This window comes from Talpa europaea, assembly GCF_964194135.1.
Source record: "Talpa europaea genome assembly, chromosome: 1".
Lineage (NCBI taxonomy): Eukaryota > Metazoa > Chordata > Mammalia > Eulipotyphla > Talpidae > Talpa > Talpa europaea.
This window is the reverse complement of record NC_140073.1, coordinates 123,098,913-123,125,356: the sequence shown is the minus strand read 5'-3', so window position 1 is coordinate 123,125,356 and position 26,444 is coordinate 123,098,913. Positions and strand designations below refer to the sequence as shown.

Genomic DNA, 26,444 nt, shown 5'->3' with positions numbered 1-26,444 from the left:
ATGCTAGCTCATACCTGAATCAGGGGTTTTGCCCTTTCTCTGGAGACAGTCTGCAGGGAGAATCAGGGTGGGCGTTCACTTAATAACAGTTTATTTGTATAATTATCCTCCTGAAGAGTCACTAACAAGCAAATTTCTGCACCTTCTAAAAGCCATACATGATTGTGCACCAGTGCCAGGGAGTCTAGTGCATCTTCCTCAGATCATTTAGGGAAAATGAGGCTGAGCTAGTTTTAGAGGATGATTTCTGTCACGTTTGGGTTCTCTGTGGTACCTTTTGTGGTACCTTAGCAGAAGACCAGAGCTAGAGAAGGGGAAATCACCTTTTCACATTTTTTGAATGAAATATTGAATCACATTCATGGGTTTCTAGGGCCTGAGAGGGCTGATTCTTTAAAAAAAGAAAGTACAGTATATTATATACGGCTGCTTGTTCTAGATTAATTTTCAATAGGCTAGTCAAGATATATCGTTTTTTTAGATATAAATATAACATTGTGTTAGTTATAGGTGTACAACATGATTTGATATGTATATATTGCAAAATAATTACATTTTTAGTTAAGTCATCACCTCAGATGGTAACAATTTTTTTTCTAGTTTTGACCCACCTTCACCTGTTTCCCCTACCCCTAATCTCCCACCCCCAGAACCTGCCTCCAGCAACCACCGATCTGATCTCTGTATTCTTTTTAACACAGCTAATTTTAAGGGGTAGCTGTTAAATTGGTGAGGGAAGGTCTTACAGCCTCTTTACACTGAAATGTGGTGTGTCTGAGCTTAGCTATACAGTCAGTGTTATTTAAGCAATGGTCTATTTGTTATTGCTTGTTACAAACCAAAAGAAAAAAAGAAAAAGAAAGAAACTGACATTTCTTTATAAAAGGGGGGTCTGCCTAAGGGCCTTGCCCTCGGGGTTCACTCCTGGGAGTTCTGAGACCTCTGCTCTAAAACTCCTCGGGTCACAGGGCAGGCATTTGTAAGGAAAAATCTGAGGCGTACCCGCCCCCCATTACCTTCCCCCCGCCCCGGCCTTGGCTCTGCCACTGCTGGGACCTGACGCGAACGCCTCCGGGGGAAGCCAGGATCGTGAGGGCCGAGGGGCCTGGAGGGCCCGGGGAGCAAGCTACCAAGCCTCAGGGTCTAGGCCAGACTCCACCTCCGTTCGGAGAGGCGGGGCCGCCTCCTTTCCCGCCCGCGGGCCTCCCGGCCCCCTCCATCTTCCTTGGCCCCCGCCATTTTCGCTACTCTGGCGGCCGGCCCGGCCCCCAAGGGCTCAGGCTGCGGCCCGGAATGCGGCCGCCCGCGTGGCCGTGGTGGCCGCTGCTCTGGCTGCCACCCCTGTCCACACTGCTCACGCGCTCGGGACGCGGGGAAGAGGCGGCGGCGTTGCTCCCAGGTAACCGCGGGCACCCGGCGGCGCGCGCGCCCGGCCGCCCCCTGGGCGCCCTTCCCACCCCGGCGCGAGGGCCCGGAGCGACGGACGCGCCCCTGCCGGGTGTTAGCCTCACCGGCGGGCGCCCGAGCTAGGCCCCACCTCCCTTGCAGTTCGCCTTGTTTTTCTTGGTCTCTCTCTCTCAGACACTCTGGGCAGCTTATGATTTTACTACTGAAAGCAGTCGAGGCTCAGAGATCTTATGCCCAAGGTATTAACACTGCTGCTCATTGACATAGGTGACCCTAGTTTCCCCAACACAGGGCTTTTGTGTAGTACATCACTTTGTGTTGAAAACCTTATTTTTCTAGCTAACACTTGCCTTGACACAAGACTAGAGAAGGTAAGAGCTCAGGCCTTAGAATCAGGCCTAAGTTCCCCTGCCCTTGACTAGCTCTGTGACCTTGTGAGTGAGTCAGGCTGCTGGAAACAAACAAAAAAAAAACTCGGACATTAATACCATTTAGGAGTATTGTGATGTTTAACGTGTGCACAATTCTGGTACAATAGGAAACAAATGGTAGCTGCTTATGGTGTGATGAGCTGGCTCTCCGTGGAATGCTCTCAAAGACCTGACACACAAGGGGACGCTCAGATTCTAACTCCACGATCTTTACTACCTTGTTATGAGCTTAACATTTCCCTTTCATTGCTTTCCTATAAAAATCTTTAAAGAATTTCCTGAAATCACTCTCCACCAACTTCTCTTCCTCTCATTGGTCATCCTGGTTGCAAGGGAAGTAACAAAGTACGATTTTTAGCAGGGTCTCAGGCATCCTTCCACTAAAATCAGAGTTCTTTGTCTAAGGATGAAAGTAATTAGAAATGTAACTGGTATGAAAGGTAACCAGTACATAGTGATGAAAAATTAATTCACAAATCTGTTTAAGGAGGTCTTATGAATATGGCAACAACCAGAAAGTTGTAAGTAACCCTGGACCAGCACCCAGAATGTTGTGTCTAGTTCAGTCATTATATTCAGCCACCCACTTGTCGAATTACCTTGGTCCAGGCACGTAATTTTTATTGGCTGTCGTTTTCTCATAAGTAAAATGAAGATGTCCGATTACTGAATGGTTTCCAATATTTTCCTTTTTTTTTTCCTTCAACGACCCCATTGTTTTTCAAGTTGCTGTGTCATCACATTTAGTGTTAATAGTTCACTTCTCTATTTTGTTAATCAAAGATGTACACAAATGCTTATCAGAGTTTGTTTGCTTGACACATAGAATGCTCATTGAGTTGATAAAATTCTAGCCCAGGCTAAGAAAAATGGCAACATATACGTATATATGTATATATGTAGAAAAATGACAACACTTGCCATTCCAGATAGTTCTTAACAACTAGGATTGTGAGGCATCCTGGATCCTGTGATGTGCCAGTGACACCATGTTGGAACTCTGACTAGACTAGGTCTAAGAACCATTGCTGTTTCAAGAGTGTGGTTTTATGAGGAACCCTGAGATCAAAGAGCTGGTGTTTTCATAACATAGGGCCTATGCATAATGTGAGAGACTTGGATTAGATGAAATTTCCTGGTCTAAAACTCTGTTTTGAACAAATACTCACCCTTCCATGGAATAGAGAACATCTAGACTTGAGACCAGCTCTCTGTTACCCTATTTCTAGGAAAGTCAGAGGCAGTTGGCGTGGAAGAGGCAAGGAGTTGCCTCGTTGAACGGAAAGAGAAATTGCAAACCAAGAGTCACCCACAGTTGTTGGTTTGGTAGTTAATAATTTTTTTTTTCAGTTGTGCATCAGAGTTTGAAGATGAAAATTCATAAATTAATAAGTCACCCACAGTTGCAAGTAGTGCGCGAGATCCCCAGAAGTCATGTGTTATCTTGAGACAAAGCTCAGGTCACTGCAATGAATTCCCAGGCTTGAATTGTAGCAGTAAGCCATTTGAAACCACAGCTTTAACATTCATCTCCGAAGAAGACGACAAATCAATAGTTGATTTTAAAATCAGACCTGAATGTGTATTAGCATGTGATGATTTCAGTTTCATTATATATGTATGTAATTGGAGAAATGAAAACCAAGATTTATATTCAAGTCAACTTAAACAACTGGGTTAAATAAAAATTTACCTTTGTGTCTTTGGTGCTATATGCTGACACCTTTAAAAATGTGAATTTCCAAAATATTGCCAAGGTAAATACTACTTCTGTTTGAATTCTCAGGAGTTAAGTTTCCTTGATTTTTTTTTTTTTTTGGCCTTTTTAAAAATTGTTTTTCTTGTCACAAAAGAAAAGCAGCTGTAGGCCAAATGGGGAAAATGGCAATCTAATAAGTGATTTTATTATTCTGTTATAATTTTATCTGAAGATTTTTTTCCCATGTGAGGGGCATGTAAGGTTAAATTTTCATGAGGAACATTGCTGAAAAATTTTTGTGTTGGAGATTGTTTAAGATCTGCTAAGATTTTAGGTGTTTGTGCTTTTTATTTTTAGCATACTCTTTAAGTAGATTTAAGTACTACCTGCCCTTTTCTGAAATTTTGACTGAATATTTTTACCTTATGTATGACTAAACTTATTAATTTAAATATACCTCTATACACTTAAGAAAACTAATAAATGACAAAAGTATTAACAAAGAAGTAACTTTAAATTTAATTTGTTAAAGTAGGCGTTATTTACCTATTCCTTTTTCATATAAAATGTAATTTAAAACTTAGATAAGCACTATAAATTGAGTGGTACTTGAACTAAAAGCATCTCATTGGTTAAGCTTATCAAAAGCTGCTTTGATAATGTAAAAAATTGTTTTGTCTTAGCATTTTGGGCACAACTGTCCATGAATATATTGTTCTCTCCAAGTCAGGTTTATTGAAAGGATCCAGAGAGCCTGCCAAGGACAGAAAGAAGTTAAGGAAGGTGACACCCATTCCATGGCCTACTAAACACTGTATTATTGGGATGGCCATACTGAGGACAACATTTGGGATTGGCTGGAACATACTCCTAGGTGCCTAGAAGATAAGGCAGAGCTGCTATAGCCATGCTTCCAGAATTTTCTCCTGATCTGAATCAGTTTTGGGAAGTGAATATGTAGGTTATAGGGCACCCTCCAGGCTAGAGAAATATTTCAGCCACAGATGGAATTAGTAGTTCTCCCTGGCAGGCATTGTACTTTTCTGTCCGAATGAATTATTATCTTGCATTTTTATGAATCCCTAGAAATTCCCTTTTGTTTTCTGCATTGCATTGTTAAAGGATTTTGTTGTTGGTATGAAATATTTGAGTTTCCTTACTTCTTCCACAAGGAAATTCTATCCTAGAAGAATGGACCAGCAAAACTGGGGTCTGTGTGAATAAATGGCACCAGCAGACATTAAGGCAGCTCTCCAGCCTTCAGTGTCAGGGCATGTGGCCACAGAGTTGGAGTCAAGTGGTCTACATTTTCTATTTCTCACCTGCAGGTGAAGATAGAGGAAATAGAAACAGAACAATGAAGTGTCTCTAGAAGATTGCTGAAGGGAAGAAAGACATAATCTTTCTAGCAATCTAAGATAAAAAGATCTGGTTCTCTTCTCTATAGGCAGGCAGTAGGCCAACCTCAATAACAATCTTGATCATCACAAGTCACTGCCTAATGCCTACTGCAACCACTCGCCCATGGCTTAAGGGTCACATGAACTCACTTGGAGCTAGCCTTTGTGGCTTCTTGTGTCTGAGTTTCTACTTCCTTAAATATTTAGGAATTCTTGTATGGGTTGCTTGAAATCCATTCACATCAGGGGAGAGGTAATAACAATGGTTGGCAGCCACAAGTCACTATAGGATACTGACACATTGTCTATAATAATGTCTTGTGTAGTGTATAAATTTGATATTAACTTTACCTCGACAGCAGAAGCCACTCTAGAAACATTTAGGGAAGACACTGAGACTTGAGTTTAGTAGTGTTTTTGTAGGTAGCCAAACACTGTCTCCATCCATACTTTACTTAATCAGGTTAACGAAGTAAAATTCAGAGCAATATTTTCTTCTAACCAGGAGATCCCTTATAGAGAACATTGATGTACCATATATTATGAGTAAAAAAAGTAACAGACAAGCGTATTGGTGCCTCTTGTTTCTTCCTGCCTTCTCTCTCCCTTGAGGAGAGAGAAAAGGGTCTCTAGCCCAAAGGGTGTTATGGGCATATTGAGGATGGTGTGATTAGGGGGCAGAGTAGCCTGTGGGTTCTGTAGGTGTGGTAGCAATGGCACAGGCTTGAGAGGGTGTCCTGTTACATCATGTTGCTTCAAGGTGCGTACCAGCATGTACCACCTTTTATGATGCTGATTGGCACTGGCCAGGCTCTTAAAAGATTGGCCAGGCGTTCACTGGCCTGACCGCGCATGCCTGAATCACCCACAAATCCTCTCAAATTACAGCACTCATACAAAGGACAAATATTTAAATGCTGGGGATACATAATGAATATGTAGTGTCCCTAACTTCATTAAGAGAATGAGTATGAACTAGTAAGTACATATGTGATATGAAGAAAAAGTAAAGCATAGTCAGAAGAAAGCCTGTGGAAGTGACTGGTGGATACTACTTTAGACAGTGGCTTTCTGACATACAAGCTCATATATCAATTGGAAGAAGCAAGCTCTGCCAGCATCTGAGGAATCTAGTTGAGGCCAGGGAAACTGCAGGCAGGAAAACTGGAGGTTTGGGTGGGGTGGGGTGGGGGAATCTTGAGGACAGAAGGGTTGGTGTGGCTGGAGTAGCCAAGAGAAGTAGAGGAGAAAAGCCAGAGGCACCTAGATCCTTGGAAAGGCATGTGGATTTTATTATGAGTGTTATGAGAAGCCACTGAAGGGTTTTGAGCAGGTAAATAATGTGGGTTTTTTTTTTCCGGGGTGGGGGTAATAGGGGTTTTTTGTTTTGTTTTGGTTTTTTTCTTTGTATTTTATAAGGACTGGTTTATTAGGAAAAGGAGAAAAGAAAAAAGAGAAGGACGTGTAGAGTCACAGGCAGGCTGTCTTGGGAGGAGAGCTGCCTAAATAATGTGTTTCGATTGATGTTTTTAAACCATCCATGTGCTGATTGGAGAATGGATTGTAGGGGAATAGGGCTAGCTCTGGATGCAGGAAGAAAAATAGAAGACAATTACAGTAATCCAAGTGCAAGCAGACAGTAGCTTGGACAACAGAGAAGCTTTTATTCTTGAATTCAAACATTGCACTATACATATATGGCATCATTTGGCTTTTATCTTAGGAGCTACAGGTATCAAATGATTTACGGAACAGTCAGGATCAAATGAAAAAAAAATCTCATCTGAAGGTAGCATTTGCTTACAAAGCTCAGACCCCATGAAGAGGATATTCTCTCAGGCCATTAACAAGAGGCCCGCTTAGGAGAGTTGATTCATCTCAAAGTAGAAGCCCATGTGGGAAAAGGGAATGCAGAGAGCGACCTGGGTGCAGCCACAGGAGAAGCCCTTGTAAGTCGTCTCTTAAGTCGTAATTGGGGAATCTGACAGAATTGTGGCAGAATTGTGAAAATAGCCTCCTTGAAGCCTGTAAAATCCCCTTTAAGCTTCAAATAAGAAGCTCCTTATCATTTTCACAGCATATTTTCAGTATTCAAGAACATAAATGTTCATTATAATTGCTACTAAAATGAATTTAGTCTGTGTCTTAGGACCCAAGCTAACCAAGAGGCTGAAGAAAGATGCCCTTGTGATTATAACTACTAATGTGTTAAAATAAATAATCATTTTTGGATTTTCTATCATTTCTGTCCTTGACTTTATGCATATGAAATGATACATTATGTAATTATATCTTATACCATCTTTAAAAAAACATGCGATATACCACCATCTTTAAAAAAACATGCGATACATGCTTATCTTGTGTTTTATGTTCTTTTTCATTTTTCAGTATAGAATCCTGTTATGTGACTATTAAAATCTAGTGCTAAAATGCAGCAGGCAAAAAAAAGTTACTACCTTGCAATTTAAATAAGACCCCCTAGCATTGCACACATGTGTGGTATTAGAAATAACCCTGAAGAAAGAACTGGTTGGGCATTAGCGGGACTGCTGGGGCTTGTGGACCTTAGACTCCAAGCTCCTTACCTGCCCTGGTGAAATATGCTCCCCTTAGAAACAGGTAGGAATTCCTCTCTTCTGTTGAGCACTCACAGCTTAAAGTTCTCAATTCTGGCTGCCCTATCCTGCAAATTCAAAGCACTTCTAATCTGACCTCTGCTGCTCACCAGCTGAGGGCTTTTAAATATAAAGTGTGCATGTTTTGTGTGTGCGCGCATGTGTGTGCATGTGCTACCTCAAAACTGCTCAGGCTTTTCCAGGTTCTACCCCGTTTTCTTTGGCAATATCTTTTCTACAACTAGCTGCCAGCCCTTAGATGTCCGGGCCAGTGCCCTTTTGCTGTGCAGCCTCTGGCCAGGTATATAATTTGCATCTGAGATGTGTCTAAGAATATGCCTGAGCATGATCGCTGTGTGTTGGTAGTATTAACTCTGCATACTCCTTTTGGTTCTTATGTATAAACAGATGCAGGATGCATTTTAAAAAAACTGAAATAACACTGGTTTATAACATTATATAGGCTTCGGTGCCCAGCCTTATAAATCAGCATCTGTATATATTACATTATATATTATATTATAGTCATCACCAGAGGTCTAGTTTTCATCTAGTTTCAAATCTACAGGATACTAAATTTGAATTTTTAGTTTATTTGTTTAGCATCCTATATTTAACAGGACCTACAGAGCTTCCTTCTCATAACTTTTTTGAGTTCTGCCTCTAACCTGTATTCACCAATCAGACTCTCAGGCTATGCATGTTTGTTAGTATATTTAAGAATAAATATCACAATGTGCAGAGTAAAGATGAAATGATTTGTCAGTGTCACAGTGGAAGATACTGGATACTTGTGTAACTCTCCTGCTTTGTGTAGCCACCTGAGAACCCTGGCTTATGAGGTTGTATTTCAGGAGGTTGTGGGTTTTTGCAGTGTCCTTTCCCCAAGTCTGTCATCACCTTTTTCCAGCTTAACACTAAGGATGTGTTTAGCCAGAACAAGGACCTATCTGGGCTTATTCAATATTATTCTCTAAATGGATATAATTGTTGACTAGCTATTAGTGGTTACCCAATCTTTCCCCATCTTTGGCATAGCAGGTTGTGCTAGCTTTATTTCAGGTTCTTCTGGAGAAACAGCTGACCACACTTTCCTTAGAGGAGTCAGGGGTTGGGCATCAGGCCATTTCTCTGTGTGCCCATAAGTGTTCCCTGCCCTTTTCCTATTTTACAGATGTAATGGTGACACCCTGTCCTGAATCCAGAAGAATTTATGACTTTCACTTCATTTTAAATTCAAATGCAGGAGCAGTCACAGAATGGAAGAACCCCATTTCTTTATAATTTTCTTGTGTCAGTTATCGTATTTATCTCTGTAAATTTTCACCTTGCTTATAGAATGCTTTCTAAAACATTACAGGAAATATCCACCTTCCCCGCCCCCCAGATATTATGTTGTGTTGTCTCATGTATTGTCATATATAATATTTATATGACATACAAATACACATACACATCTACATCTGTCCCAATCACATTTTTGTGCACAGCCTATCTTGTCTTCACTTAGTTTTGCCAACCAGAATTCAGATTGTGTGAAATGAACTCATCCCTCTTTTCCCATGCAAGCTTTCTTTTTTCTCCAGTATTTTTTAGCTGGATAAAGGACAGCACCATCTCTCCACTCACCAGAATCTTCCATCATCTTTGAGCTCTCCCTCCAGCAATGAATCTCCAGAGTCTGTTGATTCTGCTTCCTACACCCCCTTTAACCTATTCTTCTTCCTACTCAGTCCATTTCTTGCCTACATTGCTTCAGTAGCCTCCTTAGTGGTTCTGCTTTCAGCTGTCTTCCCGGCTAATATTCACATTGCTTATAGAATGCGCTTTCTAAAACATGACAGTAAATAATCTTGTCACTTCCTTATTGAACTGGCTAGTCTCTGTTCCCATGGAGCCATCCTTTGCCCCCTGACTCCTGCTGCAGGCCTGGAAGCTGAGCGGTGGGGACTGTATCACCTGGACTTTGCCCTCAGGCTTCCTGTTGGATTTGGCCAAAGAGAAGCGCTGATCAGGAGGGCAGGAGGAGAGAGAGGTTGAGACGCCCATACCCTCACTCCACTTCCATGGAAGTTCTGGCAGTGGTTATCCTTTTGCCATCTCAGGCCTGGGGTGTTAGAGACTTCCTGTTGTTGCTGGTTCCTGGGAAGTGCACAGTACCTTGTTAATGCCTTGACCCTGCCCACGTCTCTGCTGAACTCCTTTCATTTAAACCTTTTGAGGTTTAACTTGACACTTTTCCTCCTGAGACTTTGATACCTACCTAATATCCTTCAATGCTCTGCTTTCAGCATGAAACATAACTTAGTGTAACAGTGACCACTGCTTCCCTCTCTAGCTGCAGGTATTGAAATGTCCTCTTGTATTCACTACACTCCCTCCTTCAATGAATTGCTGAACCACTTCTGTCATCCGTATGTTTTTTTTTTTTTTTATAGAGGCATGTTTATTTATTTATTTGTTTGTTTGTTTGTTTGTTTTGTTTATACATGCACTGGGTACAGTCAGAAGCACAGAAGGGTGAGAGAATTCACCAGAGCCAGAGCGGAGAACAGCAGGCAGAAGGACCGAAGTACACTGCTGAGGGGAGCAGCGGGTGGCAGGAGAGGTCTGCGCACCATGTGGGACACTCCTCCGGTGGCCGGGGAGCAGCCGGGGATTGAACCGGTGCCGCTGAGGCTGCGGGCAGCTTCGCAACCCAGCGCTCAACCGCTGCGCCACCGGGGAGGCCCATCCGTATGGTTTTGTACACACCGCCTCCAACCCATCATTGCCCCCAATTTATCCTGCAGTGCCTCATTCACATTTCCTCTTTTCTGGGGCTGTCCTTAACTCTTGCCCACTGCTTGAGGACTGAAGAAGTATTTTTTTCTCTGTGCTCTTATAGTGCCCTGCATATTTCATAAGAATATTCACATTGGACCAGAAATTTTTGTCTGTCTCCTTTTAGCTTGGAAAGAATAAAGGACTATAATTACCATGTAGAAGAATTTATTGGTCATAGACTATAAAAATGGCTATTGTTAAACCTGTGAATAGAAAAGAAAAAAGATAACATTATGGGCAACTTAATATTAAGAAATATATTTCCTGTTCTCTCTCTCAGCTCAAAAGTGTGAAGCTTTGAAGGAAATGGATTTAATTAAAGTTTCCAAGTCAAACTGTTACTGCTACTATCAAAATTCCCAATTAGAGTGGAAATATATATGGTCAACTATGCAGGTAAGCATCTACTTTTAAATCATTTCTTGGGTACAGGGAATTAAAATATACTACTTGAAGAGTAGAAGGTAACTTTTGTATGACATAGAGCTATGTATCATTGTGAAAGCTGACTTGGGGAACACACACAGTGACTCAGGAGTCACTTTAAGGGGGGACTTCAACTCTCCATGCTCTTCATTGGCCCTACTCCAAAAAACTCAAATAAATAGACTATTTGAGTACAGTGTACTTGCTCTTTAGACACAAGACAACACCCACCCTCCTACTTTCCAAAATAATTGCCATCCCAAACCCCTCAATATAGAAATTCTAGAGTTAGCTCCAGTGCCAGATATGGCCAAGATAATAGTTACTCTGAATTGCCTAGTACTTTCCTTCATTCAAGATTTAACGACTATTTATTGAGCACCACTAAGTGTCAGGAGCTATTTTAGGCTCTTGGAATATATCAGTGAACAAAATAAATCCCTCGTCCTGTGAGGTTTACAATTTTGGGAGTGGGGGTAGGGTAGATTTTTGCCATAAATATAGAGAAGAAAATTATAAAACTAATAAGTGCTATGAAAAAAATAGAAAATAATATGAAACAAGGGAGGTGGGGGGCAAATTACAGTAATGAAATGTGTGGCTGGAATAGTTCTCATTGGAAAGGTGACATTTGAGAAAGAGTTCATGGAGGGTGTCTGGAGAAAGTGTGTTCTAGGCTAAGGGAATAGCTAGGAAGTGGAATTCAGATGTTGAATTGTTATATTATTGAAATATGATGTTGTTATATTATTGATATATGATGTTGAATTGTTATATTATTGATAATATACGTCAAAAGTCTACACAAAGTTAAAAGTCTACACAAAGGAATTCTTGGAGGAGAAGTATCACTCCCCCCATCCCTCTACACATTTCCTACCTGACACCTGTAGGTGCCAGTTTTCTGGTATATATAGTGGATAGTACACTGGCATATCTGTCCTGTGTTTCTTTTGCAAAATTAAGCAGTGATGCATATTTAAGGATGGAGCGTAAAGCTATGAGCCTAATGAGTGGGTTTGGATGAAAAGAAGAGAAGCAACAACTGAGCCTGGGTCAGTCTTCTATTAATGGGCCAGAGAGTGGAAGGGGTTGGTAGAGAAGAGAGAAAAAGAACAACAATCGAAGAAGGAGATACCCAGGAAGTCCCAGAAGAAAGTGTAACAGAAGAAGAAAATGAACAACACTGCTGAATGCTGATGGACCAAATAGGATGTCTGAGAATGAATCCATCACGTAATTTAGCAACATATAGGATACTAGTGACCTTGTCAGGGGCAGCCTTTTGGGAATGGTGTCTGATTGAAGCAGGTTGAAGAGAAAATGGGAGGAGGGGAACTGGAAACTTCAAGTATGGTAAACTTTCAAAAAGAATTTTATTCCAAGGAAGCAAGGAAATGGGATGATAGCTACAGAGGAAAATGGGGGGATAGGGGTGTGTTTGTGTGTTTTAATGGCATATCCTTGGGTAAGCAGAGATGGATAAGATCCAGTACACAAGTCGGGTACTTGCCTTTAGAACAGAGTATGTAAATCTCCTCTGTGGCAGAAATTCTCCCCAAAACAGGAAGCAGAACATGTGCCTGCTGGTGCTGCGAGGTGGGTGGACATGGGGATAGGAACTGGTTGACATTCTCCTCTGATTTCTTACATTTCAGTGGAGTGGGAAGGATTATCAGCCAAGAGAGTGGAGGAGGAGGAGGTGTTGGGATACTGAGGAAGGAGAAGTTGTGAAATCATGGTTGGTGAGAGGAGCACTGACTACAGAGGACTGGGCAGCGTTCAGGTTCGCAGTCATGGGTTTGACGTGAGACCACTGTTTGAAACACTGTTTCCCCAGCACATTTGGAGATGTAGAAATTCAAGAATGGAATAAGGGGAGAATTGGGTTTTGCAAGTGAGTATGATAAAGCAAGAGGATTAGAGTGGGGTGAAGGGTGCAGGAAGGGGGATGAAGGGGGAAGTAGATCGAGGAACTTAGAGACCAGGGTTTTGGAGGGAGTTTGATGTGTATATTGAGTCCTTAAGAAGTATGAAGGAAAGCCATATGGGCCACAGAGAGCAACGGTTAGCCAGTAGCTAAAGTGCAAGAAAATGAGGGGCAGGTTGACAGATGGCTGGTAATAACTCAAAGCTGGCTTTCTCACTCTTTTCAGGCTTGCCCTACTCTTGGACAAGAAGAGAAATAGGGACGAAAGTCATAGCAGGGTTGTCATTTAATCATCACTGGGTTGTCATCATCTGCTTGGCTTTGTAGCTTATGCTTTGTTGTAAGAAGTGAATAGAATCTGAGGATGGCTTCTGGTCCTCTTTCAGGAGGTCTGATGAAAAAAGCCTGAATTACACGAGCTCAGAAGGAAGTACTTTTTCTCTATCACAGTAGAAAGTGGTAGAAGGTATAAACCCTACTTTGCTTTTGTTTGTGACCATATAGTTTGCCACCATCTCATCCTTGTCTGTGTACCCCTTGGCCACAATAGCCTGCTGGAAGGGGGAGTTAAGTCAGCCACAACTCAGAGGAAGAAAACTTCACTTTCAGAATTGTCTGTGCCTGGTGTTTAGAATAAGCACAGGTGTGTGTCCAGTCCTGGGATCAGAACATTCTTCACACGCTGTGATCACGTGTTTCTTCACTCAGCCAATCTGGCTCTCTCTCTACTCCTCTTTACTCATGATTTTAAGAAGCTTCTATGAAGTTTTTAAACATATATATTTACATAAATAGATCATATAGTTTTTATATATATATATATAAATCATACCTATATATGATTTATGTGTTTTTGCTTTGTAGGTGAAAATTACTAGTCCAGACCTGTTCAATATTGTATATATCACAGACAGATACAATTGTCAGTATCCAGAAACCATTCTATCTTTTTTTAAATGTGTGATTCATAAATTTTGGACACCAAAGACATCTAATGAAATAACCCTAACCATCAATCCATGTGAGGAGACAGTGTGCTTCTCGGTGGAGCCTACTGGGAAGATGCTTTTCTGTACGATGAGTGTGAATCGAAGTAGTAAGTCTGTTTTTATTGTACTTCTCTTTCTGGGTTTCGATTTTTTTGACATGACCTTTCAAATAAACTGACTTTTCTTTTACTGCCATTACAGTGATACCAAATCTTTGTTGTGTGTGTCTTTTTTACTCCAGTTGTGGACTTCAAACTCTTCCTTGTGTTTGCGGCAGGTGTTTTCCTCTTCTTTTACGCAAAGACCTTGAGTCAGTAAGTATTCGTTTTTACTTTGTGAACCCTCTGTTTTTTTTTTTTTTTTTAATACTTACAAGAGCTGGGGTAAAGGCCAGAGATGTCTGGGTGAGAGGATTCACCAGAGACAGAGCGGGGAGAAGAACAGGCAGATCTACTGAAATACACTGCTGAGGGGAGCAGCGGGTGAGGCAGGAGAGGTCTGCTGCGCCATGTGGTTTCTCCCTGGCCGGCCGGGGATCAAACTTGTGCTGCAGAGGCTGCAGATTGCTTCATAGTGCAGTGCTTAACCCCTCGTGCCACCAGGGAGGCCACTTTGTGAACCCTCTGAATAAAGAAGTGTAGAGGAATTTTCTGACCCTATGCTCAATACTTCTACAATATTTTGTAGTTCTTGTTTTAGGTTTTGCAAACAATAGGTCTGAAGATTGTGCTGGAAAGGCCTTTAAAACCACTAACAGTTTGGGCCTCCCCGGTGGCGCAGCGGTTGAGTGCTGGTTTGCGAAGCTGCCCGCAGCCTCTACTGAGCCGTTTCGATCCCCGGCTGCTCCCCGGCCACTGGAGGAGGGTCCCACATGGTGCGCAGACCTCTCCTGCCGCCGGCTGCTCCCCTCAGCAGTGTACTTCGCTCCTTCTGCCTGCTCTGCTCCCCGTTCTGGCTCGGTGAATTCTCTCACCCTCCCGCGTTTCTGACTGTGCCCGGTGCTTGTATAAATAAATAAATAAATATTTTTAAAAAAAGATAATAAATATACCAGAAACACATACTTTAAAAAAAAAATTAAAAAATTTAAAAAAAAAAAACCACTAACAGTTCTTTGTCTAGCTTGGTGTGTATGTTAGAGAGTGCTCTCATTCGTTATTTTATATTATGTATTAGTATACATTACCTTTATGTTTGATCCTCTTAACAGCCATATGAGCTCTGTATTATTTTTCTTACTTTATGGATTAAAGCTCAACATCCATCATCAAATGACCAGTTCTTGCCAGGGTTGAGATTTATACTCAGGATTACTGGTGCCAACTGCCTTGCTCTCTCTATTACATTCAAGCTGCCTTCTATTTGTGGTTCTAATACAGAAAGTTGAATTTAACAAATAGCTGACTTTTGGATAAGCATGTTATCCTAATATTTTGTTTCTCATGAAGAAGGACTCTCTTTCCAATATAATTTTATTTCTTGGCTTGCTGTTCTTCATATTGTTCATTTTAGAGCTTTTCCTAGTCATGTAATCAGTCATGTTTAATGCTATTAATGGTCTTTAAAAATCTAGTGTTTCTTCCAAAGCTGGAAGAGTAAAAACAGTCTCAGAGCAACTGGGCTGTATGTACAGCCTGAATCCTTCATTTTAGCCCGACACTGACTCAGGAAGATCTTCACATTCTTTTTTTTTTTTTTTTTTTTTTTAAGATTTATTTATTTTTATACAAGAACCGGGGTACAGGCCAGATTCACGGGAGGGTGAGAGGATTCACCAGAGACAGAGCGGGGAACAGAACAGGCAGACTGACGAAATACACTGCTGAGGGGAGCAGTGAGCGAGACGAGAGAGGTCTGCTTCGCCTTGTGGGATTCTCACCGGCTGACTGGCCAGGATTGAACCCACACTGCAGAGCTGCGGACAGCTTCACAGTGTGGCGCTTGACCGCCTGCACCACCAGGGAGGCCTGGTCTTCACATTCTTTATGCCTTAGTCTCCTTCCCTAGATGTGAATAGCTGTTTCCCAGGGTAGTTTTGAATGCATGTGAAGGTCTCAGACAAGTGCCTGCTACATGATAGGTGCCCATAAGTATTGTTGAACCAAATTCTAAACATACAAGATAACTCACATATTCGGAGTTAGTGGCAAGCCATATACCATAAATTTCAAGTACAGATTCCATTTTTTTGGAGTATATGATGTAATCAAAGCTCCCTTCTGAGTTTTCTCTTCTTAATATTCTTTATGACTACTGTCATTAAGTTAAACATGTTTTTAACACAGAAAGTGCAACTTGGCATTTAAATGACTTTTATCTGCTTGCCTTGACAGAAGCCCTATTTTTTATTACTCTGCTGGGACTGTGCTAGGTATTCTAATGATATTCGTCTTTGTCCTGCTGCTGTTAAAAAGGCACATTCCTAAGGTAAGCATGCTATGTATAAATGCATGGAAACATGTAAACTGTGATCTTGTAGACATGAAAAATGCATCAAAATTAATTCATATTGATGATAGCAGATTCCAACTATATTTCAAGATTGTATAAACTGACTTTAAATGTATCCTTTTCTAGAGTTCCATTTTTGTTTGTTAGTATATGGAGGCTTAAGTATTAGGTTACAGTGATAATTTTCTTGACCCTTTTAGTTTTTCTTAGAAGTGACTAGGGCTAGTTATATGCTGAGTGTCTTTTATGGCAAAACTGAGGACTCGGGTGATGCTGAACCATCGGGCCTTGGATAACAGCGTTGCTACAATAAGGCATTTCTCCATTATTGTTAGTTCTGAAACACCTTCAATAAAAGAATGCTTTGTACTTAATTGAGAATAATTATTGTCGGTGATAATGTTGCAGTTACTCTGGTTAAAGCTGGCAACACCAGTATTTATTTTGAGATAAATTTATTCTTTAGAACAGTGCTCCTCCAACTTCACTATACATGCAAATCACCAGGGGGTCCTGTTGAAATGCAGAATGTGATTCAGGAGTCTGCAGGGAGGCTTGAGAGTCAGCATTCCAGCAAGTCCCAGCTGTTGGTCCCTTGACTTTTAAGGAAACACTGGAGAATCTTCCGTTGGCTTCAGTACAGTTGGATGTAGTAGTTTCTAACTCGGAGGGTTTATTTGTTTATTTCTATTTTTTTATGAGAGTGAATGAACCAAAAAATGTGTCATTTATTTTCTTCCACACACAGTATAGCACCTTTTGGGCGCTAATGGTTGGTTGTTGGTTTGCTTCAGTTTATGTTATATACCAGTTGATGGAAGATCAGAAATGGCTGTCGTATGAAAACAGAATATATATATTAGGTAGGTAAATTTAAAAAAAAATGCTGTTATTGGTAAAGCTGAAGTATACCTGGAGGCTTTCTTTTGACATCCATTTCTCTATAGCATCTGACTTTTCATTTTGAGTTAAGGAGAAATGTTGTTAAAAATAATATTTTAGTTCTTTGGATCTCATTTTAGCCTACTTCCCTGTGACATTTTTCTTACTTGTCTATACTAAAGATCAAAAGAACAGAAAGTATGTGTTCCTTTTGACTGCATATACTTTTGAATTGTGGTTAAGCTCTAACTACATATAACTTGTAATGAAAAAGTTTCTCTAAAATGTGACTTTTTTTGCTTAGTATAGTCAGTATGTAAGGTGAGAAATGCTAAATATAAATGACTAGTGAGACTTGATTTTTCAGAAACAGAGAGGCTATTAAGAATCCATTCATTCTCCTTGTTTCATGCAAAACAACTTTTAAAAAGTTATTTATTTTATTTTTAATTTAATTTTTATTAATATATATTTTACATCATTGTTCATTTTTAAACAATGTTTGCTCCTCCACCCCACCCCTCAGGTGTAGCCCTCATAGAATTGCCTTTAGTTCACCCGTTCACCCTCACCACAGTGTCCTGTGCTCTTCCTTCTGATCCCTCTCCTGCCTCCTCCCCTGCAGTATATCTCTGATTTATAATTGTATGTTTTTGCTTTGTTGTATTTTGTACTGTTATTCTTTTTGTCCCCTGATGTCTTATTTGGTTCCTCTATATTCTTCCTTTAAGTGAAACCATCTGATATTTTTCTTTTTCCTTCTGACTTATTTCACTGAGCATAATTCCTTCTAGCTCCATCCATGTTGCTGTAAATGGCATTAGTTTATCTTTTCGGTTGCTGAATAGTATTCCATTGTGTACATGTAACCACATCTTTTTTTTTTTTTTTAAAGATTTATTTATTTATACAAGCACTGGGTACAGTCAGAAGCGCGGGAGGGTGAGAGAATTCACCAGAGCCAGAGGGGAGAGCAGAGCAGGCAGAAAGACCGAAGTACACTGCTGAGGGGAGCAGCGGGCGGCAGGAGAGGTCTGCACGCCATGTGGGACCCTCACCCAGTGGTCGGGGATTGAACAGGCGCTGCAGAGGCTGCGGGCAGCTTCACAACCCAGTGCTCAACCGCTGTGCCACCCACCACATCTTCTTGATCCAGTCATCTATTTTTGGGCATTTGGGTTGTTTCCAGGTTTTACCTATTATAAATAGTGCTGCAGTAAACATAGGGATCCAGGTATTCTTTTGAATCATTGTTTTTGTGTCTTTTGGATAGATCCCTAGGAGTGGAATTGCTGGGTCATATGGAAGCTCCATTTTTAGTAGACTGAGGAACTTGCATACAGCTTTCCATAGTGGTTGGACCAGTTTGCACTCCCACCAGCAATATAGGAGAGTTCCTTAAAAAGTTATTTTAATTGGAAAATAATGGAGACTAGAAGAATAGATTTTCCCCAAACTAGCATCAAATTTCTCACATTTGTCCACTCACCCAGAAAACAGCTTTTTTTACTTGAAGATTTCATTTTTTGATCATTTTTCTTTTTTTCTAAAGTACTTTTAAAATAAATTATAGATGTTCATGGCATATGCACCTAAATATGTCACTGAGCATTAAAAAATAAAACAAGACCTCTTTGGTTAAATAACTATTAAAATAAAGTTAATAATTACATAAAAACATCTATTACCCAGGCCAAGTTCAAATTTCCTAGATGTCTTCGGTGGTTGATTTGTATAAGCAAGGATATAGTCCAGAACACATTTTGCATCTCTTATGTCCTGTAAGTCTCTTTTAATCCATAACACTCCTTTTTTTTTTTTTTTTTCCATCACGGTGCTGCCCTGCAGGGTTCAAGCTAATTGTCCTATACAACATCCCTCTTTATGGTTTTCTCTGATTACTCCTTTGTGGTATAGCTTAGCTTGTGCCTTTCTCCCCTATATTTTCTGTAAACTGTACATCAGCTCTGAGATACAAAGGAATCACTTTTGGTGGCTTAAGAAGAGGTGGCGTGCACTGTGCACTGGCTCCCACATGGGACGTGTGGCATCTTGCCCTGCATTTGAGGGAATCTTATCCTCCCTCCACTAGTGCTGCTGAATCCGAGTGCTGCATTAGGAAGGCCACAGCCTGGTCCCTCTGTAAAATTACATTTTCCTTTGGTGATCAGAAAGTAAAAATTAAAAATAGGGTTTGAGCTGATTGCAAGAGATGCTGAGGCTTAGATTTGACCAAAACAACCATGATAATGTTTGTCTAGGTAGGAATGGGACTAGAAAGCACATAGACTTATATATCATAGTAATTAATTATTGTACATTCGTAAATATTACAAAAGTCAATCTGGACTCTCATGTGGAAAAAATGAACTAGTCTTATCATTCCTCAGCCTTCATTGGAAAAAGAAAATGAAAATGAGGGTTTTCTGCTCTATTCTCAGTTCTTAAGTCAAAGCTCTGCCAGGTTTTCCACATAACTTTTGCAAGTTCAGATAATGTAAATTTGAAAAAAAAAATGTAAACTTTACATTCTTTTGCTCTTACAGCCTATGTCTTGATAATTGGATTTCTCAGCTTTGCTGTTTGTTACAAACACGGGCCACTTATTGACAAGAGGGACATAAACCTTCTGACATGGACTCTGCGGCTCCTGTCCCTGCTTCTGGTCTATTCTGGTGTCACGGCGCCCCAGTTTGCGTATATAGCTATTGTTCTCATGCTGTCATCCAGGATGCTGCACTACCCATGGATGGTATTCAGCTATATGAGTTGGTGTGTATATTTTCTTTCCTTGTAAATTTGACTTTTTGAACTCTAGTTTTATTTATTGTTTGGGGAAAGTTTTGGATATGTCATATTTAATCTCATAATTAACTATATTTCATCTGGAGATTACCTTCAGTGAGGGGAGGAGGGTAGAGAACTTAAGCATTTGATCCCATCTCCATGACTAGTCTTCAGCAGTCTTTCAGAGGTGCCTTGCAATTACCAGGTAATTACAGCTTTTCTAGAATTCATTGAAATCAGTAACAAATTAACTTGGGCCCAGATTGCCTAGAATTTCTAGTTTTGTCTGCACTTCCTTCCATTAGGTATTTATTGTGCGTATGAGGTGAGAGGGAACAGAAAATCAATTATTAATGATGGAAAGGTGTTATTCTTATTAAGGACTTTCTTTTCTCTTAGGTTTTAAAACTTAAACCTTTTGAAAGTATAGAAAAGTGAAGTAACCTCTACCTGCCTCATGATACAGGCTATACTCTGTAGGTAGTCAAAGAATTCTCTCCTGTGATTTTTAGATGGCAAACAGTCAAAAAATTCTCTCCTGTCATTTGTAGATAGCAAATTCTCTCCTGTGATTTGTAGATAGCAAAGTTGCCCATGAGTGACCAGCTAGGGCCAACTCATAGGAACCCACACTGTGTATGCTGTTGATAACAAATACAATTAAAATGTAATATTTCCTCAGTTTTTGCTAGTGAATAATTCTGTGAATAAATAGGGGATAAAACAGAAACTTAAAGGTTATATGATAAAGCAGAGAAGTAATACCTTGATTGGTATATTATTTTCTAGTTTGCAAAGATCTACTTGAATACATTTTAATAATATAGAGTAGCTACCCTTTTGATTGTCGTTATGAATTCTTACTGTAGGCTACTCACTGTATGTAAAATATCTCATTGAACCTGGTTGTGGTTATTGCTTTCATTTTTTTCCATGTAAGCAAAGTGAGGCTCAGAACTATTAAGGAGATAGCCAGTTCACATAGTGGGTAAAGCTCAAGGCCAGGGCTAGACCAGGGCTTTTCCAAATCCCAGGGACACCAAGCTAGGAATTCAGAAAAGGAGAAGGAAATATTGTCAGTGATTCCCTAATCTAGCTCATTAGCCTCCAAACAATCTTTAGACGATAAAAGATTTTTCAGGTCCCAAATTCAAGAAAAGAGATATTTTAAAAAAACCTCTGGTAATTCTTGTGATTGTTCATTTGGAAATCTCTGGTTAAATTATATGTAAAACACCTAGAAACATTTTTTTCAATTTATCAGTAGGCATAGCCTGTTTTTAAAACTTTATCATCATTATCACTTTTATGAGATTCTTCCCTTTAAGACTTTTCTGATTGGGAAAAAATTCCAATCATGAGTCCCTTGGCATGTAGCAAAGGAGGAATTATTATAAATTACTGTACATACACTTTCCTTATATATCCCTTTCTAGTATTTAGTCAGCATCACCACCACTAGGTGGAGACGGTATCCCACAAATACTGCTTTTCTGTCTAGAAAGTAAGTGGCAAGTGATTTTACTGTGTTTCCATAAAAGGACATTTCAGAGGCTTGTTTCTATTAGTGCCCAAGAAAATCAGTAGGCTGAGCATGAAGACACCAGGCTTTTAATTGTCTGGTTGTGTGATTAGAAATCGCGAAGGAAGAAAATAACAATTAGCATCTCATACCAAAAATTGGTCCTTAGATATCTGAGGACATGACTTAAGTTCACCTAGGAAGAGGAAGATATACTATTAAACCCAGAATGTATGTTCTATATGCCAAATCACAATAATAAAAAACACCTAGGTCTAGTGCCAGCAAGCACAGGACAGATTCACTATGGTTTGAGCAGATGGATAAGAAGCCCTTGGTGGATTTTTCAGGGTTTAATGCTCTCTCAGGGATCCAGGCACACCAGACAGGGAGGCAGGCACGGGCCAGGCAGTGGGCTCTGGGAGGCAGGCAGGCAGCCCCCCACGAATCTCTACACGCTTTCTCTGGGCTCGCCTCTGTAGTCACACAGCTAACCCTCTCTGTAATCATCCTCTGTCTGAGTGACGCCGCCCTTCTAGCCCCAGCCTCTAGCTCAGGTGTGCCCACTTATGCATGCCCACACCATACTCTAGGTGTCCACCATCAGGCACGCCTACAGAGGCTAGTGGAGTAAAAATTCTGATGAATTCCATTTACCGTACAATAGGCATGGTCGAAACGACCTTATTACTGTTACTAAGAAATGTAGTTAGCAACCAAATGTCATATGTTTTAGGAAAATGAAGAAATGGTTCACGTCAGAAAAGCTGGTGGTTAAGTACCTCACTGAAGATGAGTACAGGGAACAGGCTGACGCGGAAACCACCAGCGCCCTGGAGGAGCTGCGCCGCGCCTGCCAGAGGCCTGACTTCCAGTCCTGGCTGGCTGTCTCCAGACTCCAGGCCCCTAAAAAGTAAGTCCTGCTTGGCTGCTTGGATCACAACCTGGGTTAGAATCAGTGTGAAAATAGTATGATACTTCGGTCTAGGGACTTCCATGCCACAGACTGCTTCCATGGGTGACAGGCAGTGTGGAACCTGTCACAGGTCTTTTTATTTCTTGCTCAGACTTGTACTATGGAACCGCTAATGTCAGACTCAATACTAAGCTGATGTGTTTTATAGGGAAGGCCGTTATGATGGAGGAAAGTGGAATGTAAGGTGTCATCTGCTTTTCACCTCACTTACAGTGTAGAAAATAATTTTTAAATTTCACCAAGAAAGACATCTCCACCTCAGTATCTTTTCCCTTTTTGCTTTCCCTGCTTCTTAGCCTTATCATAACAATGCCCTCAAATTAAAGATCAAAGGCAGAAAGCACTGACATACTGTAGTGGTGGGAAGGGCACAATTCAGGATCTCTGATCCTGTGCAGGTAAAGGAGAGTCCTGGAGTCCTCGGTGGCTTTTTCAGGCTTTTATTGGGATTTTACCAGGTACACAGCAGGCCGGGGGCCTGCAGGGTGGCAGGCCTCCCAGCCCCCGGCCAATCTTCACTCTTCCTGGACTCTCCAGGTTCTTTCATGGTCTTGTTCTCTCTCTTCTGCTGGTTCCATTCCGTTCTCTCACTTTTTCTCCTTATTCTGCTCCCTCTGGCATCCCCGTGACACCACCCTGATGAGCCTCGTCTCTCAGCCCAGGTGTACCCACCTACGTATCCCCACACCCCACTCCAGGTGTCCGCCATCAGGCATGCATTCAGGACCACAGGGATCATCATTAATCCTAATAGCGGGAGGGCCAAAAAGCCTGACATACATTTACCCTACACATACTGAAAGAATGAATAAATAATAAATCTAGGCGAATATGAACAAGAGAAAACAAGGGGTTAGAAAACAGGTGGGTATGATGTTTGGCAATACTCAGGCCTTGTGTCTGCCTGCCTTTCTAACTTCTCCTTGAATGTCTCTTAAAGGATCACATAAGCCACCCCTGTTTTTAGCACCAATGCCAGCCTCTTATTGATACAAAGTCAAATTTAATTAAAGAGAATAAGGAGCAAGGGAACATGTTATCTTCCAAATAAACCTTTCTGTGATAACATTAACTTTATTTAAAACAAAAAACCTTATTAGGTTTGCAGATTTTGTTCTTGGAGGAAGCCACTTGTCACCTGAAGAAGTAAGTCAGCATGAAGAACAGTACGGCCCTGGGGGTGTCTTCTTAGAAGAGCAGCTCTTCAGCCTGCAGAATGCTGACAGTCTGCTTGAGCATTGACTTCATTCTGGACAAGGAATGAAAGGGCAGGGGCCCACTGAAAGTCGAACAGAACTATTTTAGGGAACAGTGGTAAAAACCTTTGCTGTGGAGAAATATCAAGTCACATTAGAATGGAAAACTAAGCTATATTGATAACTTATTCTTGACCAGTTCTATTATTTACTATACTGTACGTGGCTACCAGATGCTGTGAGACTCAGGACCACTTTCCTTGAACGAAGACTTTCATTAGGAACAAGGGAATTATATTGGTCTTTAAGGAGCCAGTTAGTGTGAATTCAGCATTCACTTTAGCAATACAAGGGTACTAAATACTCCTAATCCCGAGAACCTGTGTCAAGAGACTCTGCATTGTGCTTTCAATATGTTATCAGTGTGCTAGGAGAGACCTGAGAATGATCTGGACAAGTGTTCTCCAAAGTCAAGTCCACAGGGTGCTAATAACATCCTATGTAACAGGATTCTGAAGTCAATCAACTAAGATTGATACACAGCCAAACAAGTAAACTACAGGACTTCTCAGAGCCCTTACTAATATGAGTGCACATTCTGGATCTCCTAAAGGGGAGAAGGTGTGTGCAGCAGTTTTCAACTTAATTTGATCACAGAATCCTTTTGTTAGGAGATTAATATTTTTTGGAACTTGTGTTTGGAAAATGCTAATGATGGAGAAATTAAGGATGAGGGAGGTAAATAACTTGTCCAAGACAATACACTATTTTGAGGCAGCACTGGGACTAGAACTCCAGCCCTAGTGTTTTCCAGTACTCAGGTAGAAGAGACCTTAGAAATGAGCCAAGGGACCATCGCCCTACTTTTCAGGTCTAACAATATTGGTGACTTTATTTTTAATAATGACCAACCAGCAGTTTTGTAACTATAATGAAGAGAAACATTCTAAGATTTTTATTTTTAAGTTTTGATAAGACTTTTATAGATATATATAAGGATTAAAAATTAGGTTTGATGTCTACATTTTTTTTTGGATGTTGAAATTGAAAACATTTAACCTTTTTGACATTTTTTTAGTTCACTGGGCCATCTTTAAAAATTGTTGAGTTATATATGTTGGTAACAATCTCCTCCAAAACAGATTTGTGATCTGCCAGGGTAGATAGAGCACAGATCTTTTTTTCTTGATTCATACTGTTCAACTCCAGCGTGAAATGAGAGACTAACTGTAATCTTTGACTGTGAGAAAAAGAGGCTATGTCATGGGTCTGAAAAAAGATTTGGATGCTGTTAAATTGATTCTTCCTACCAACCAATCTTGGCCTTTTTTGATGCTATGGGATCATAAAAAAAAAAAAAAAAAATCTCCCTTTAAAGGGTCATGGAGGACAGACAGAGAATCTATGCATTGCTTTCTTGAGCCAAATTCAGTAGATTTCCTACGTTATTGAAGAAAAGCATGGCAACCCATTTAGAATTTCTTACTGGTTTTCAAATGATGTTTCCTCTTTGAAGCATTGTGTCAATATTTTATAGGTCTGTTTTTACCTGACACCTTTTAGATGTCAGGAAATTTGCTAGTTTTATAAAATGCACATTCTTGTGCTCACCACATTCACCACACAAGGAATCATTTGTGGATTACAAAATGTATGTGAAGAGTCTGCTGGATATCCCAGGAGCCATCCCATCCAAGACAGCCCCTGGCCTTCGATAGAAGGCAGCAACTCCTAGTGGTCCAACAAACTGGCTGTAACCATCACAATAAAAACAACTCAAGAAAGAAAAAAAGAGAGCAATCTTCTGGGATGTTCTTTCTCATGTTTACTTTTAGAGGAAATTGGGGATGTGTCCATTTCTGTTATGTAAGTATTGACAAGCCAAGCAAATAAAAGCATTACTTTCATGTATCTATGTTGTGTTCATTTGATTTGGGGTTTAGTATAGCATTGATTATAGTCTTGAGCTCATCAAACAACATTGATCTTTTTCCCCTCCACAAGCCTTCCCCTCTCATCCTCTCCTCTCTCTCTCTCTCTCTCTCTCACACACACACACACACACACACACACACGCTCCCTTTCCATGTCCTTCTCTCCTCCCTTCCTTTATTTAAAGACTTTTATATGTTTAAGTGACCACTCAGAAAATATCTCTGGTTGCAAGTGGACTCTGGGCTTCACACCACCAAAGGGTGCAGCTGAGGAGCAGGACAGGGCCCTTTGTTGTTATTACTTGCATGAGGTGTCTCACAAAAGCTTACTGTTGTTAGCAAGTTGGACTATTTGACACCAAAATGTGTGGGTGAGATGAAGAGTAGGTGGCTGTGCTTAAACAATCGTATCATTCAGTGTTATTTCTAAAAGGTTTTAAAGCACATTTAACATGTCACAAAAAATGCTTTGTGAATTAGTTGTGTAGTTTGCCAATAATACTTAAGGTTGAATTACAGGGGTGTGTCTCTCTGACATTTGGACAGTATTTGAAGTTTGGGCTTTTTGGTCCTCTAGAAATGTAATAAGCAACTTTAGAGTTTAGGAGTTTTGGAGTAGATGATGGGCTACATCAACATGTGGAGAAATTGAGACCCCTGAAATGATGAGAAAAGAAACAGGATCTTATGTTATTCTGTATGGGGTTGTTCCCCAGCGTCGGAGAAATATAATATTTTAAATCAGGGGTTTTTATTTTGTCCCATTGAAAGAAGCAGCCTCTGCATAGGTAACATAATGAAATGGGCTATTGAAGAAGCCTGCAGAAGGACAGAGAGGTATTTTTAGGCAACCCCAAAAGTATGCTGCCCTCTGAGAGACCCCACAGGTTGATGTGACATTGATAGGTTTACCATGTGGGTGTGACTCTTGACCTGGTTGATTTAGTGCTTGGTTTTTGTCATTGAACCA

At 40.6% G+C, this 26,444-nt stretch overlaps 1 protein-coding gene across 1 annotated transcript; it reads left to right on the top strand.

Moving 5' to 3' along the window:
* Window positions 1-1,293: 1,293 nt before the first annotated feature.
* NEMP2 (nuclear envelope integral membrane protein 2) lies at window positions 1,294-23,586 on the top strand (the record flags this gene model as incomplete). The annotated part of the gene is made up of 9 exons (XM_084259372.1): window positions 1,294-1,498; window positions 10,662-10,777; window positions 13,602-13,833; window positions 13,968-14,040; window positions 16,060-16,153; window positions 16,926-17,040; window positions 19,606-19,831; window positions 22,105-22,281; window positions 23,445-23,586. The coding sequence occupies 9 exons, from the start codon at window positions 1,294-1,296 to the stop codon at window positions 23,584-23,586; spliced, it is 1,380 nt and encodes a 459-aa protein (XP_084115498.1).
* Window positions 23,587-26,444: the final 2,858 nt, after the last annotated feature.